The sequence below is a fragment of the Salvelinus fontinalis genome, chromosome 4, assembly GCF_029448725.1.
Source record: "Salvelinus fontinalis isolate EN_2023a chromosome 4, ASM2944872v1, whole genome shotgun sequence".
NCBI classification, from domain to species: domain Eukaryota; kingdom Metazoa; phylum Chordata; class Actinopteri; order Salmoniformes; family Salmonidae; genus Salvelinus; species Salvelinus fontinalis.
Window position 1 is genome coordinate 16,919,022 of NC_074668.1, and position 17,730 is coordinate 16,936,751.

At 43.3% G+C, this 17,730-nt stretch overlaps 1 protein-coding gene and 1 pseudogene across 1 annotated transcript in view; both read right to left on the reverse strand.

Moving 5' to 3' along the window:
- Positions 1–7,870, reverse strand: part of LOC129853190 (transient receptor potential cation channel subfamily V member 4-like) — a 29,721-nt gene extending 21,851 nt beyond the window's left edge. Inside the window, exons 1-2 of the mRNA XM_055918944.1 lie at positions 7,418–7,870; positions 449–927 (exon numbers count right to left, since the gene is read on the reverse strand). Coding sequence (XP_055774919.1) covers positions 449–885 — 437 coding nt within the window. The 5' untranslated portion in view covers positions 886–927; positions 7,418–7,870. The remainder of the gene's footprint in view (positions 1–448; positions 928–7,417) is intronic.
- A 1,583-nt stretch (positions 7,871–9,453) lies between these two features.
- Positions 9,454–16,422, reverse strand: LOC129853191 (glycolipid transfer protein-like; annotated as a pseudogene).
- Between the last annotated feature and the right edge of the window lie 1,308 nt (positions 16,423–17,730).

Here is a 17,730-nt window from a genome sequence, read left to right on the forward strand (position 1 = left end):
CCCAAAGGGCAGCCAGCCAACTTGACACAATAGTGGGATACATTGGATTCAATAAGAGCCAGCATCCCTGTGGAACGCTTTCGACACATTGTAGAGTCAATGCCCTGACGAATTGAGGCTGTTTTGAGGGCAAAACGTTGGGGTGCAACTATTAGGAAGGTGTCCTTAATGTTTTGTACACTCAGTGTATAGTTAGGTGAAAGACATTTGTATGAGGAACAACCTTGCCTGATGCCTGAAGACTCCCTGAGCTGATATAAGGCGTTAAGCTCAAGGGGCTAACACAGTTTTGTGGTGTGTAGGAGACCCGGGTTCGAACCCAGTAGGTTACATCTGTACCCCGGAATTGATCTACTATGCTTCTCCTAACTCTACATGTTGTTTAACAATCTATGCCTCTGCATGAACTCATGAACCCCTGTGGACACCATAACAAGTACCTCCTCACCCTCGTAGGAGCTTCTTCCTGCCTTGCTTCTTGTTGTTGTGGTGACTGTAGGTACCATATTCAAAGATTGAGTCCATGGGGGCTTTCTTGGGGCCGGTCACCACTGGTGACTCATAGATGGTAGACTCCAGCAAGTCCATGGGGTTGGAGATGCCCTTCTTAAAGGCACCGTGGAACTTCATGCGGAGGTTCTGTCGGCCGTCCCCTGGCTGCAGCTGGCCTGGTCGGGCTAGATTCTGAGCAGGGTCCTGGGGCAGGTCCGGAGTTGACTGGGAGCCCCCCTCACTCTCAAACAGGTTGGCCAGTGCCGATAGATCAGAGTTGGAACTACTGGCATCAGGCTGTCCCTCTCCAATTCCACCTCCTCCTCCCTTCTCTGAGCCCGAGGACAGGGCAGCTTTGGTCACAGCAAAGGAAGATGTGTCCTTCTCTGTCATGGCGACGTGATACCTTCTCAATAGAGTGGCAGTGGAGCGGCCCTAAAATACATCACAGTAAAACATGCAGGTTATAACTCCACCCAGGTCATAGGTCAAATACATGGGGGAGAAACAGTGAACCAAACATATCCCTTGCATTTGGTCTCACTCAACTGTGAATGACCTGGGTTGTGAACATTAGAGCACATTAGCTGAATTTGTTTGCCGCAGAAAACAAGAAGGTCCAGTTAGTCACTCCCTGTTTCAGTCTGTTTTTTTCCATCTGGTTCTTCATGAACACAACCCTGAACAACTATCACTAATTACACTAAAACAGTCACTTGAATAAAATAAGTCTTTGACCACAGCTGAGATAAGAGACTGAGAAAATGTATGTCTAAAAGTGACTCTCCTGTGTGTAGCCCTAATCCTGAAGTAACCAGGGCTATGTCCGAAATGACACACTATTCCCTATATAGTGCACTACAGGGATTATACCCCAAGGGCCCTGGTCAAACACTGTGCACTGCAGCCCAGGTGTGTTGGTAGAGCTCTTGCATCCTACTCATCTTGTGGGCAACATTGATGGCACAGGAAGTACACCAGTCACCCATTTGCAGCCTGGGAACATAATCTGTAAATACTGAGCACTGTATTGCTCAAACAGTTGACACACACACACACACACACACACACACACACACACACACACACACACACACACACACACACACACTCATTCTGGATTCTTTAGAATGTAGTCACCTTGTCTAGGCATGTCTTTTAATAACAGTGTTATACAGGTAACTGCCAAAGTAAAGGACACACCTATATCCATAGTAGGAAATGGGCCAAAATTCACCCAACTTATTGATGGACGCTTGTGGAAGACTACCTGAAACGTTTGACCCAAGTTAAACAATTTAAAGGCAATGCTGCCAAATACTAATTAAGTGTATGTAAACTTCTGACCCACTTGTAATGTGATGATAGAAATAAAAGCTGAAATAAATCATTCTCTCTACTATTATTCTGACATTTCACATTCTTAAAATAAAGTGGTGATCCTAACTGACCTAAAACAGGGAATTTTAACGAGGATTAAATTTCAGGAATTGTGAAAAACTGAGTTTAAATGTATTTGGCTAAGGTGTATGTAAACTTCTGACTTCAACTGTACATATTAATTTTTGTATATATATATATATATATTTTACCTTTATTTAACTAGGCAAGTCAGCTAAGAACAAATTCTTATTTACAATGATGGCCTACCCCGGCCAAACCCTAACCCGGATGACGCTGGGCCAATTGTGTGCCCAGCGTGGGACTCCCAATCACGGCCGGTTGTGATACAGTCTGGAATCGAACCAGGGTCTGTAATGACATCTCAGGAACTGAGATGCAGTGCCTTAGACTTCTGCGCCACTCGGGGGCCTTTTATAGGTAAAACAATATGTAAACATTATTAAAGTGACCAGTGTTCCATGTCTATGTACATAGGGCAGCAGCCTCTACGGTGCAGGGTTGAGTAACCAGGTGGTAGCCAGTGTCGTGGCAATTTCCTGTATTACCAAATGAGGAGAGTTACAAACCACACAACAGTCAGAGTTATACTTAAACTTCATCTTTAATTATATGAGCTTCACCATAGCCATTTGACTCTTAGATCAATTCAGTGTCTATAATGAATTCTGAGAGTGCCTACAAATGAATACCAAGATCTTTTATAGCCAAGATACACCCTTCTCAACTTACATGACGAACCACAGATCTTAGGAACAGTTCACAAAGAAAGACTTTTACTTGAGAGAGGAGTATCCCATAGCCAGATGGCATTAGCTATAAATTATCGTTCAGTTTGGTCTCAGACGAGGTTCTAATCTCATTCCTGGTACTTCATAGTACCAAAACATTACCTCATCCAATGGCATACTGTATATCAATTGTCAACTCTAGATACTCCCATCTCAAGTACACCCCACTCCTGTACAAGCTCACTGAGGGGAGTGAGCCTCTAAGTCATATACTATCTCAAGATAAGTGCAACATCAGAGGGGACATACAATGGTTCCAGACACTGCCATACTCCTCCCCCCAATGGGAAAAGGAGAGAGTGATTGGCGTACAGACATTGTGGAGCCAAGAGATAATTGGTTCCCCCTTAATCACGCCATCCCTTCACATGGTTTAACAGATACATTCACATATGAAGACAATGTTCCATTCTGACCTCTCCCTTTCTGATATTCTGCATATTACCAGACACGTAAAAGACAAGCCTGACCTCTCCCCTCTCTGGGCCCCAAGTGACTTTTCCCTAGAGGAGAAAGGAAAATACAACTGCCGACAGTATAGTCCAAAGGGAAACATTCTAATGACAAGTATCTCACATAAGCATATTATGCAAATAAAACATCTTATCTATGTTACCCAACTAATTCTGATTCATCCTCCACACCGGCTAGTGGCAGTGACTAAGTTCAGGGCAGAGTACTGGGGAGTAGCCCTTCTCATTATACCTTATCCAACCTTTCAGTTCCACCACCCACACATGTGATGACATCACCTGGTTTCAATTATGTTTCTAGAGACAATATCTCTCTCATCATCACTCAATACCTAGGTTTACCTCCACTGGATTCACATCCTAGCATACCTTTGTCTGTACATTATACCTTGAAGCTATTTTATCGCCCCCAGAAACCTCCTTTTACTCTCTGTTCCGGACGTTCTAGACAAACAATTCTCATAGCTTTAAGCCGTACCCTTATCCTACTCCTCCTCTGTTCCTCTGGTGATGTAGAGGTGAATCCAGGCACTGCAGTGCCTAGCTCCACTCCTATTCCCCAGGCTCTCTCTTTTGATGACTTCTGTAACCGGCCAAAGGGGGCGGTGTTGCAATCTACTGCAGAGATAGCCTGCAGAGTTCTGTCCTACTATCCAGGTCTGTATCCAAACAATTTGAACTTCTACTTTTAAAAATCCACCTCTCTATAAACAAGTCTCTCACCGTTGCCGCCTGCTATAGACCACCCTCTGCCCCCAGCTGTGCTCTGGACACCATATGTGAACTGATTGCCCCCCATCTATCTTCAGAGCTCATGCTGCTAGGCGACCTAAACTGGAACATGCTTAACACCCCAGCCATCCTACAATCTAAGCGTGATGCACTCAATCTCACACAAATTATCAATGAACCTACCAGGTACCACCCCAAAGCCGTAATCACGGGCACCCTCATAGATATCATCCTAACTAACTTGCCCTCTAAATAGACCTCTGCTGTTTTCAACCAAGATCTCAGCGATCACTGCCTCATTGCCCGCATCCGTAATGGGTCAGCAGTCAAATTACCTCCACTCATCACTGTCAAACGCTCCCGGAAACACTTCAGCGAGCAAACCTTTCTAATCGACCTGGCCGGGGTATCCTGGAAGGATATTGACCTCATCCCGTCAGTAGAGGATGCCTGGTTATTTTTTTTAAATGCCTTCCTCACCATCTTAAATAAGCATGCCCCATTCAAGAAAGTTAGAACCAGGAACAGATATAGCCCTTGGTTCTCTCCAGACCTGACTGCACTTAACCAACACAAAAACATCCTATGGCGTTCTGCATTAGCATCGAACAGCCCCCATGATATGCAACTTTTCAGGGAAGCTAGAAACCAATATACACAGGCAGTTAGAAAAGCCAAGGCTAGCTTTTTCAAGCAGAAATTTGCTTCCTGCAACACAAACTCAAAAAGTTTCTGGGACACTGTAAAGTCCATGGAGAATAAGAACACCTCCTCCCAGCTGCCCACTGCACTGAGGATAGGAAACACTGTCACCACCAATAAATCCACTATAATTGAGAATTTCAATAAGCATTTTTCTACGGCTACCCCTACCCCGGTCAACAGCACTGCACCCCCGACAGCAACTCGCACAAGCCTTCCCCATTTCTCCTCCCAAATCCAGTCAGCTGATGTTCTGAAAGTGCTGCAAAATCTGGACCCCTACAAATCAGCCGGGCTAGACAATGTGGAACCTTTCTTTCTAAAATTATCTGCCGAAATTGTTGCAACCCCTATTACTAGCCTGTTCAACCTCTCTTTCGTGTCGTCTGAGATTCCCAAAGATTGGAAAGCAGCTGCGGTCATCCCCCTCTTCAAAGGGGGGGGACACTCTTGACCCAAACTGCTACAGACCTATATCTATCCTACCCTGCCTTTCTAAGGTCTTCGAAAGCTAAGTCAACAAACAGATTACCGACCATTTCGAATACCACCATACCTTCTCCGCTATGCAATCTAGTTTCAGAGCTGGTCATGGGTGCACCTCAGCCATGCTTAAGGGCCTAAACAATATCTTAACCGCCATTGATAAGAAACAATACTGTGCAGCCATATTCATTGACCTGGCCAAGGCTTTCGACTCTGTCAATCACCACATCCTCATCGGCAGACTCGATAATCTTGGTTTCTCAAATGATTGCCTCGCCTGGTTCACCAACTACTTCTCTGATAGAGTGCAGTGTGTCAAATCGGAGGGCCTGTTGTCCGGGCCTCTGGCAGTCTCTATGGGGGTGCCACAGGGTTCAATTCTTGGACCGACTCTCTTCTCTGTTTACATCAATGATGTCGCTCTTGCTGCTGGTGAGTCTCTGATCCACCTCTACGCAGACAACACCATTCTGTATACTTCTGGCCCTTCTTTGGACACTGTGTTAACAACCCTCCAGACGAGCTTCAATGCCACACAACTCTCCTTCCGTGGCCTCCAATTGCTCTTAAATACAAGTAAAACTAAATGCATGCTCTTCAACCGATCGCTGCCTGCACCTGCCCTCCCGTCCAACATCACTACTCTGGACGGTTCTGACTTGGAATATGTGGACAACTACAACTACCTAGGTGTTTGGTTAGACTGTAAACTCTCCTTCCAGACTCACATCAAACATCTCCAATCCAAAGTTAAATCTAGAATTGGCTTCCTATTTCGCAACAAAGCATCCTTCACTCATGTTGCCAAACATACCCTTGTAAAACTGACCATCCTACCGATCCTCGACTTCGGCGATGTCATTTACAAAATAGCCTCCAATTGGAGTCTATCACAGTGGCATCCGTTTTGTCACCAAAGCCCCATATACTACCCACCACTGCGACCTGTACGCTCTCGTTGGCTGGCCCTCGCTTCATACTCGTCGCCAAACCCACTGGCTCCAGGTCATCTACAAGACCCTGCTAGGTAAAGTCCCCCCTTATCTCACCTCACTGGTCACCATAGCAGCACCCACAAGTAGCACGCGCTCCAGCAGGTATATCTCTCTGGTCACCCCCAAAACCAATTCTTCCTTTGGCCGCCTCTCCTTCCAGTTCTCTGCTGCCAATGACTGGAACGAACTACAAAAATCTCTGAAACTGGAAACACTTATCTCCCTCACTAGCTTTAAGCACCAGCTGTCAGAGCAGCTCACAGATTACTGCACCTGTACATAGCCCATCTATAATTTAGCCCAAACAACTACCTCTCCCCCTACTGTATTTATTTATTTATTTAGCACCCAATTATTTCTATCTCTACTTTGCACATTCTTCCACTGCAAATCTACCATTCCAGTGTTTTTACTTGCTATATTGTATTTACTTCGCCACCATGGCCTTTCCTTTTTTTTTGCCTTTACCTCCCTTATCTCACCTCATTTGCTCACATTGTATATAGACTTATTTGTCTACTGTATTATTGACTGTATGTTTGTTTTACTCCATGTGTAACTCTGTGTTGTTGTACGTGTCGAACTGCTTTGCTTTATCTTGGCCAGGTCGCAATTGTAAATGAGAACTTGTTCTCAACTTGCCTACCTGGTTAAATAAAGGTGAAATAAATTAAAATAAATTAAAAAGGGAAACACTGACTTAGTGGATATGACGCAGACCACTGGGGAAGGCAAGGGTTCCGTCCGGGTGCAAATGGTTGTGGGAAAATGGGATTTAGCCAAAACAGATACACTGTTGGTTCAACAACAGCCCCCAACTCAACAATCGGTTTCACATTCCCATGGATGCATGCCTGACTGTCAGGTTTAATCATAACAATAGATTAATGAGCTGAGAAGATGTTCACAACCTCAATGTCTTATTGTTATATTTGGCTTCTTTGCCCAACTTTGGACAAAACATTTCCAATATGAAGCAATTAAAAGATGGTGTGGCATATATTCCAGCAAGAGCGTAAATATTTGTATAAAATAAATTAGACTGAAAAATTGCACTGATTTCTTAAAAAATTACATTTTGCTAATAGGCCTAACTCATAATTACATGCCACTCAATGTTGGCTATTAGAATCAATGAAAGATCACTAACCTAGGGACTCAAACATACACCAACCCGACTATTATACTGTACAATATAGTTTCTAGAAATGTCATTGCGAAGATGGGCACAATAGAATAAATATCTTCATATTTTTTTTCTTAAAAAAAAACATTTTTAACACAAAATAGCCTACTCTCTGTTGAAAATAAGTGAACCCTAAATGAGATAACTTTTTATGCTTACCTTGTCCTATAATCAATGGACCTTTTGTGCAGTGTAGTTGTTCATTCTTAACAATAGGAAAAGTTCAAAAAAGTTTATGGACAAAACATTTGGATCGACTGCCTCCCGACTTTAGTAGGCTACTAAACTAGCTACTTCTTTCTTCCAACTATTTGGGAGAAAAAGTGATCTGATTTCACGTGTAGCCTAGTCCAATAATTATTCAGCCCCGCAAGCAGTGTGCCCAGGTACACTACAGCAGCCTCGGTCCTCTGGTTTCCACCAATCGGTTTCCATTTTCACGCATACAAGGTACGCTTGTGTTTGGGTGGGGACTAACCGGACTAACCGGTACAGGGACTACTCTTAAAGTGGCACTCCAGTCTCCTTTTCACCTTATTTCTGACCTTATTTACTTTAAAAAGGCAAAACTCAATAGGTGACCGGGGGCGCTTTTCTTTGTTCTCCTCTGTTGCGCCTTTCTTGTTTCTGCAAGCAATGCTGAAGAGAACAACGACCTAAACAGCAAGGGGGAGACCAATGACATCACATCAGACCAGCAACTCCTTGAATGGCCTACTGCTTGACGTCTAAAAAACACAATTATGATCAAAACATTTTGTGTGTAAATTACTGTATTTATACTTATGATATTGTTTTCAGCAGGAAAAGTATAAAAATAACTGGAATGCCTGCCATTCCCACAAGAGGACTCCACTTTGTTTTACTTCTTAATGTTATTGTTACTCTAAATTCAATGAATTGGCTAATCACATGCCGATACAGATACAGCAATAAATCATCCTGACTACCCCCAAAAAGTAACACAGTAGCACCACCAAGTGGATAATAAGAGAATTTGACCTGCGTTGTTCCAGAGACGTGTAGCCTACAACAATTCCTAAAATCTCTTGTGTTTTTGAGCAGGCACCAGTGAATTTCACAAAGTATGTACAAAACATGTTATTAAAGTTGATATGGGCACACATTATTAATAACAAAATCAAATTTTATTGGTCACATACGCATGGTTAGCAGATGGTAATGCGAGTGTAGCAAAATGCTTGTGCTTCTAGTTCCAACAGTGCAGTAATATCTAACAAGTAATCTAACAATTCCCCAAAAACTACCTAATACACACAAATCTAACAAGTAATCTAAAAATTCCCTAACAACTACCTAATACACGCAAATCTAAAGGGGTGAATGAGAATATGTACATATAAGTATATGGATAAGCGATGGCCGAGCGGCATAGGCAAGGTGCAGTAGATGGTATAAAATACAGTATATACATGTGACATGAGTAATGCAAGATATGTAAACATTATTAAAGTGGCATTATTTAAAGTTACTAGTGATCCATTTATTAAAGTGTCCAGTGATTGGGTCTCAGTGTAGGCAGCAGCCTCTCTGAGTTAGTGATGGCTATTTAACAGTCTGATGGCCTTGAGATAGAAGCTGTTTTTCAATCTCCCGGTCCCAGCTTTGATGCACCTGTACTGACCTCACCTTCTGGATGATAGCAGGGTGAACAGGCAGTGACTCGGGTGGTTGTTGTCCTTGATGATCCTTTTGGCCTTCCTGTGACATTGAGTGCTGTAGGTGTCTTGGAGGGCAGGTAGTTTGCCCCCGGTGATGAGTTGTGTAGACCGCACCACCCTCTGGAGAGCCTTGCGGTTGAGGTCGGTGCAGTTTCCGTACCAGGCTGTGATACAGCCTGACAGGACACTCGATTGTGCATCTGTAAAGTTTGTCAGCGTTTTGGGCGACAGGCCAAATTTCTTCAGCATCCTGAAGTTGAAGAGGCGCTGTTGCGTCTTCTTCACCAAACTGTCTGTGTGGGTGGACCATTTCAGTTTGTCTGTGATGTGTATGCCCAGGAACTTAAAACTTTCCATCTTCTCCACTGCTGTCCCTTCGATGTGGATAGGGGGGGTGCTCCCTCTGCTGACACAATTCAATATAAAATTACAAACTGGTAATTTTTTGTAAAAATATTCATTTGCAATATAAGATTAAAATAATGTATAATATCGTGCATAATTTATGCACTGCATTTGAATCCTTTTCATACACATTTCTCATGACTATCAAGTGATACCTACAAATTCATAACCAGAAAATGGAAAGGAATCACTGACAAACAATCCATTTTCAGTGCATTTAATTGTTGCTTGAAATTTACCATAATTCCATAGTGTTTATTACATGTTTTGACATACAGGCCACCAAACAAATAGGAATTCCTATAGGGCAAGGAAAGGACATCTGGAGGCACCCGAATCAGTATTAGAAAGTCAATCCGAAGTAAAAGTGAGAAATACCAAGGAAAGACACATGCTCCATTATGGTTCTCAAGATAAACCCTCTACAATAAACCACAGGGGTGTGGTCAACTCAAGAGGCAGGCATCCTGTAAAGTTGCACTGTTGGACAAAGACAAAGCTAGTGAGAGTTCACCCTCTCCCCTGTGTCAATGGCAGAAGGCACAGTTAGGTTAACAATATTAGAGTGGCATATCTCTATACTCGCATGGCTTGATTCAGCCACTATAATTACACAAAATAAATCTGGTTTATTTTTCATAATGAACACTGCATCACAATGTAATTCACAATCAATCATATTTATGAAACAGCCTAAAATGAAATGTCACCATTTGGTGGATTGATTTCAATGTCACTTAATATGTAAAGGTTATAAAACATTTCCTTTCCAACACATTTTTTAGAACACTTTAAAAGACTCACTTATTTGAAGCTTGAAACTTTGCAATCTTTTAAAACAAATCATCCCGGCTTGACAGTTATCTCTTGCCGCTGCTTTGACTATACAAATATTAGTCTCCTGTGATATGACTGTTTCCGCGAGAGATTTGGTTTTGACTTCCTAAATGATGATTAGGTGAGATGACATTTGTATGATTACATCAATAATAAGGCATCTTTTATAAAATACAATCACGTTGATGTACCAATGGAATTAGATCTTGGCATTCATCTTGGTGTACATCTCATAGATGGCATCATTAAGGCAGTGAAGTTTACTGGAAATAGTAGTATTTTGTCCCGGCAGTCATTTTCCTTGACCTCTTGGACAGTGCCCTCAGGAAATCTGCCTTGTAGGGGGCTGCGAACACAGCTGCCTACAGTGGAAGACATTCAAGTAAAGTCAGTTCAAAAAGGCAGACTTGTCATAGATCTAACTGTCACGTTCTGACCATAGTTCTTGTGTGTTGTGCTTGTTTTAGTGTTGGTCAGGACGTGAGCTGGGTGGGCATTCTATGTTGTGTGTCTAGTTTGTCTGTTTCTGTGTTCGGCCTAATATGGTTCTCAATCAGAGGCAGCTGTCAATCGTTGTCCCTGATTGAGAATCCTATATAGGTGGCTTGTTTTGTGTTGGGATTTTGTGGGTGGTTGTTTCCTGTCTCTGTGTTTTCTCTGCACCAGATAGGGCTGTATCGGAAAGCCACATTTGTTATTTTGTAATTGTAAGTGTTCACAGTTTCGTTTAATATTAAAATCATGTTGAACACGAGCTACGCTGCGTCTTGGTCCGATCCCTGCTACACCTCCTCTTCTAGTGAAGAGAGGGAAGGCTGCCGTTACACTAACAGTCAACTTTGTTTGATTAAGAGACGGTGAGATCACTTGAATGATGGCCACCACTAGCACAGCTAATTACCAAGTGATTTCAAATTGGCTAAACTATAACAGTTTCGGATAATGTGATAAACTGTCAATGGAGACGCAGTGTAATTAAAGCCGTAAACTAAAGCAATCATGCTATGGTGAGGCGCTTACCTTGAAGAGCTTTTGCACTAGCCACCCATGGTACTTCTTCAGGGCCAGCTCACAAGCTTTGGTGCAATTGATCCGGATGAGGTTGGGGTTGTTGTCGTCCCTTCTCCCCATCCACCAGACTCTGCAGCAGGACCTGGATAAACCAGAGACCCCTGGTCAATAAAGAACGAGAAAAAATACAAATCACATATCAGACAGCGGGTACAGCTGTAGACAGACTCAACGGTAACACTTAAAGCCTTCCGGTAGATTGGTTTATTACCTGTTAAAAGCAGGTATGAGGCTTTATAATGTCTTATAAGAAGGACTATATAAATATTCCTCTATTGAAATGAACTGAATTGAAATGTCTGGTACTTAATCAAGCTCTTATTAGATGCTAACGAGATGTTATAAAAGGTTTGTATGCTCATGACAAGTCTTATAATGCATTATAACAGCATCCTAAAGCTTTACAGACTCAAGCTCCAAAAATAAAACATTTGTCTGACCTCATCAGCCACATTAGTGCCAGGGTCGCTCCCACTTTGGGCCAGCCTGCTCCATACAGCTCATTCTCTACCTCCAGGATTTGTTGGCGGGTCTTGAACCTGCTGGGTTGCTGTCATAAACCACCTTGATTTTCTAAAACAGGGATAGTTCAGTAATAAAGTTGTTTGTTTCTTTATGGTTCCAAGTTTACCCGTTTGCACTTTAACCATATGAAAAAGTTGATGTAGGCTACTTACTGTGATGCTCCCTGCAATGTCAGATTTAACTCGAGCTAATAGATCCAAGGCAGTCTGTAGAGAGATTTAAAAATACCATCTTTGCCCATACTGGAAAAGTAACATCCTGCACAATTTAGATGTCAGCTTTGTCTACATTCCCAAGAGCTAAGAGAAAGCGGTTAGGAAGAAAGAGAGAGGAGTTAGGAAGAAAGAAATACAGAGAGGTTAGGGAGAAAGAGAGAAAGTACAGGAGAGAGGGGTAATGGAGTTTTTTTTTTAATATGTTGGGAAAAACTTTCCCCCTGTAGTGTGGTGGTATTAGTCCTGTTTGAGATCTCTCCAAGGTACAAAGAGACAGGTGATTTTATGGATATACACTGAGTGTACAAGACATTAGGAATACCTACTCTTTCCATGACAGACTGACCAGGTGAAAGCTTCTAATCTACTCTCACATAGCTAAGAAAATTAGGCCCATCATTGGCCCTAGACCTCTGCAACAGGAAAAGGAAATACAGTGTAAAAAAAAAAAAATAGGAACACCTTCCTAATTTTGAGTTGCACCCCCTTTTGCCCTCAGAATAGCCTCAATTCATCAGGACATGGACTACAAGGTGTCGAAAGCATTCCACAGGCCCATGTTGACTCCAATGCTTCCCACAGTTGTTTCAAGTTGGTTGGATGTCCTTTGGGTGGTGGACCATTCTTGATACACACGGGAAACTGATGTGTGAAAAACCCATCAGCGTTGCAGTTCTTGACACACTCAAACCGGTGAGCCTGGCACCTACTACCATACCCTGCTCAAAGGCACTTAAATCTTTTGTCGTGCCCATTCACAATCCATGTCTCAATTTTTTTTTTACTTAAAAATGCTTCTTTAACCTTTCACCTCCCCTTCATGTTCACTGATTGAAGTGGATTTAACGAGTGACATCAATAAGGGATCAAAGCTTTCGTCTGGTCAGTCTGTCATGGAAAGAGCAGGTGTTCCTAATGTTTTGTACACTCAGTGTATATCCATAACATCATCGGTCGATTTGTACATTGGAGAGATCTCAAAGAGGACCAATACCACCACACTACAGGGTGAAAGTTTTGCACAGTTTTCTTCATAGCAAGGTGTAGACTAATTATTGTATGGTAACCTACCTAAACACATTCGGTTTAAAGACTTCCAATGTCCCAACAATTTGTAAGAATCTATTCTTTGCTTAGCCTTTTCTAATAGGAGAATTTGGCCAAGCAACTGCAATTTCCAACAGGCCATTTACATAGTGCATTCGGAAAGTTACAGCCTCATTCTAAAAATGGATTAAATTTAAAAAAAAAACAAACGTTCCTCAATCTACACACAATACTCCATAATGACAAAGCGAAAACCCGTTTTGGAATTTCTTAAAAATATACAGAAAGAGCCTCCCGGGTGGCGCAGTGGTCTAGAGCACTGCATCGCAGCGCTAGCTGTGCCACCAGAGATTCTGGATTTGCGCCCAGGCTCTGTCGCAGCCGGCCGCGACCGGGAGGTCCGTGGGGCGACGCACAATTGGCCTAGCGTCGTCCGAGTTAGGGAGGGTTTGGCCGGTAGGGATATCCTTGTCCCATCGCGCACCAGCGACTCCTGTGGCGTCCGGGTGCGCGCTAACCAAGGTTGCCAGGTGCACGGTGTTTCCTCCGACACATTGGTGCGGCTGACTTCCGGGTTGGATGCGCGCTGTGTTAAGAAGCAATGCGGCTTGGTTGGGTTGTGTTTCGGAGGACGCATGGCTTTCGACCTTCGTCTCTCCCGAGCCCGTACGGGAGTTGTAGCGATGAGACAAGATAGTAATTACTAACAATTGGATACCACGAAAAAGGGGGTAAACATTTTTAAAAAATGAACAGAAATACTTATTTACGTAAGTATCCAGACTCAAATTGAGCTCAGATGCATCCTGTTTCCATTGACCACCCTTGAGATGTTTCTACACCTGTGGTAAATTAAATTGATTGGACATGATTTGGAAAGGCAAACACCTGTCTATATAAGGTCCCACAGTTGACAGTGCATTTTAGAGCAAAAACCAAGCCATGAGGTCAAAGGAATTGTCCGTAGAGCCCTGAGACAGGATTGTGTCGAGGCACAGATCTGGGAAAGGTTGGAAAAAAATTCCACAGCATTGAAGATCCCAAAGAACACAGTGGCCTCCATCATTCTTAAATGGAAGAAGTTTGGAACCCCCAACAAAAAAAATCTGAATGGTTTGTCCTCTGGGTTTTGCCTGCTAAATAAGTTCTATTATACTCACAGACATGATTCAAACAGTTTTAGAAACTTCAGAGTGTTTTATATCCAAATCTACTAGTAATATGCATATCTTATCTCCTGGCGATGAGTAACTGGCAGTTGAATTTGGGTATGTTTTTCATCCAAACGTGAAAATGCTGCCCCCTACCCTAGAGAAGTTTTAACCAACTGCCGCGTGGCTTTTAACAAAACTCGCCCTACAGAAGACGCCTTCGTCAAATGACTCTTATGTGTAATATAAGGGAACGGAGTCATGATCAATGGCTAGAATATAGCAAGCTAAAATCTGAGTTTGCAAACTACTTACCAAATAATGGCAGAAGATATGACACCGACTCCAAGAATTATCTAGTTTCCACTTGTTTATCGGCTGGAAGCTGTTTAAATGGGTGCTCCATAACAACAGCCATGGTCGGCTACACAAACACTCTGACAGTGATTTGTAAAACCCGGAACTGTCACCGGCGTGAGCTCTTGAGCATCTCCCACCAATGGTCTGAAAACTGTATGGAAGCACCGCAGCTGACCAGGGGTGCGTTCAGTATGACAGAACGGTGGGCAACGTTGAATTCAACAGACACGGTAGGGCTATTAATTCTGCCAATTATGTTGCAAAACGTTTCTTAAACGGAAGCAAATGAAACGGGGAGGGATCTACCTGAATTTGTTTTACATGATCTGTCGTTTTGCTCTGTTTGGTTCTTAAATAGTAAACGGTTTTCCTTAATTAATTCACCCCAGCTGATGACGTTGCGATTACAGTATGGTGTGCTGCACTAGTTTTGCTATTTCAAATGGTCACAACGATATTGTTCAGGCCACAGCTTGCCACACACACAAAACGGGAGCAAACTTATTTTTTTTAAAACCTTTATTTAATTAGGCAAGAACACATTCTTATTTACAATGACGGCCTACGGGGAACAGTGGGTCACTGCCTTGATTTGATTTGTTCAGGTGCAGAATTACATATTTTTACCTTGTTAGCTTGGGGATTTGATCCAGCAACTTTTCAGTTACTTGCCCAATGCTCTAACCGCTAGGCTAGCTGCCTGGGGTGTATTCATTAGTCGGATTCCGTTGCAAAAGGTTTTGTCTGTTACACCACATGCTGAATGCCCATTTCAACAGGTGGGTATCAGTGCACCAATCATGTGGAGGAGGCAGATCAACATTTTCCTGGGTAGGCTAATCTGACAGCACTTTATACAAGCACAACATTTCAAACGTGTACATGAACTGTTAAGGGCTGCCTTTTTAAGTACTGAAATGGTCAGATGGTTGGGTACTATCTCCCAAGAAAGCTTTAGCAAGGGTCATCCCCGGTGGTTGCTGCATTGGTGTCAGAAGATGATTGACACTTGCTCTTGTGGCTAACGAAAGGGACTTGTGAAAGTGAAGTAAAGGGATACCTGCAACTGTCTAGCAATCAACAATAAAATGTGGATACTATAATCAAATTGAACTCATTGTGCACAATCTGTGCACTCTGTGACTTTTCATAGAGAAATTAAGATAAAACCTTGTAGGCTACTTCTGGTAAAATGTTCTTCTAAATCCTTGATTTAGCAGATACAGATGACAAAGGTCTACAATGATCTGGTTACTATTAAACATTTAGTCATATATAAATAATTATTTATTTAGCCATGTATTTAGCCATGTATAAATAAGTCTTTAGGCCCAGGCCTGCTCCCGATGCCCTTAAAGACACGGTCCTTAGGCTTCCAAAACAGTACCGCAAGTGATGTGTGTTAATGTTTAATCAACGTGTGTTAAAACCTCTCTAGGGCAAAGAAAAGATTTGCATACTGCCGTAAATGTAATGTGGTATGTTCGGATGAGTTGCCCCAGCCGTGACTTGAACCCAAGTCACTGCTACTGTCAGTCCAACACCATACCTGTTGTACTCATAAGTGTATACACTGCCTGCCCTTGTCTTACGAAAGATTGTCCCCGTCCCACATTTCACTCTAACTTTAGGTTCTTTGATCGTGCACCTGTGTTGGGGATTTGCTGTCGAAGACTACCCTTGTATGTTTCTCCCGCTGAACCCTTTTAACTTGTTCTCGATGGCTGCAACCAATGGTCATCCCTCTTCTGACATCAACGTAGCGAAGTCAGAGGGTTTATTCTAGGGTTGGGCGGTATCCATATTTTCATATCATCGTTGCACACAAGGGGCGCTATTTCTTTAAAAAAAAAAGAATTACAGCAGTAAAATAGGCTATATACAGGGGGTACCGGTACAGAGTCAATGTGCAGGGAAACCGGTTTATTCGAAATAATTGAGGTAATATGTGCATGTAGGCAGAGTTATTAAAGTTACTATGCATAGATAATAACAGAGAGTAGCAGCAGTGTAAAAGAGGGGAGGGCAATGCAAATAATCTGGGTAGCCATTTGACTAGATGTTGAGGAGTCTTATGGCTTGGGGGTAGAGGCTGTTTAGAAGCCTCTTGGACCTAGACTTTGGCGCTCCGGTACCACTTGCCGTGCGGTAGCAGAGAGGACACTCCCTGACTAGGATGGCTGGAGTCTGACAATTTTTAGGGCCTTCCTCTGACACCACCTGGTATAGAGGTATTGGATGGCATGACGCTTGGCCCCAGTGATGTACTGGGCTGTACACACTACCCTCTGTAGTGCCTTGTAGTCGGAGGCCGAGCAGTTGCCATACCAGGCAGTGATGCAGCCAGTAAGGATGCTCTCGATGGTGCAGCTGTAGAACCTTTTGCGGATCTGAGGACCCATGCCAAATGCCCTCTTCATTACTTTCTTGGTGTGCTTGGACCATGTTAGTTTGTTGGTAATGTGGACACCAAGGAACTTGAAGCTCTCAATCTGCTCCACTACAGCCCAGTTGATGAGAATGGGGGTGTGCTCGGTCCTCCTTTTCCTGTAGTTCACAAGCCTTTGTTTTGATCACGTTGAGGGAGAGGTTGTTGTCCTGGCACCACTCGGCCAGGTCTCTGACCTCCTCCCTATACGCTGTTTCGTCGTTGTCGGTGATCAGACCTACCACTGTTGTGTCATCGGCAAACGTAATGATGGTGTTGGAGTCGTGCCTGGCCATGCAGTCGTGGTTGAACAGGGAGTACAGGAGGGGACTGAGCACGCAACCCTGAGGGGCCCCCGTGTTGAGGATAAGCGTGGCGTCTGTTTTGTTACCTACCCTTACCACCTGGGGGCGGCCCATTAGGAAGTCCAGGATCCAGTTGCAGAAGGAGGTGTTTAGTCCCAGGGTCCTTAGCTAAGTGATGAGCTATGAGGGGACTATGGTGTTGAACGCTGAGCTGTAGTCAATGAATAGCATTCTCATATAGGTGTTCCTTTGTCCAGGTGGCAAAGGACAGTGTGGAGTGCAAGAGAAATTGCAACATCTGTGGATCTGTTAGGGCGGTATGCAAATTGGAGTGGATCTAGGGTTTCTGGGATAATGGTGTTGATGTGAGCCATGACCAGCCTTTCAAAGCACTTCCTGGCTACAGACGTGAGTGCTACGGGTCGGTAGTCATTTAGGCAGGTTAC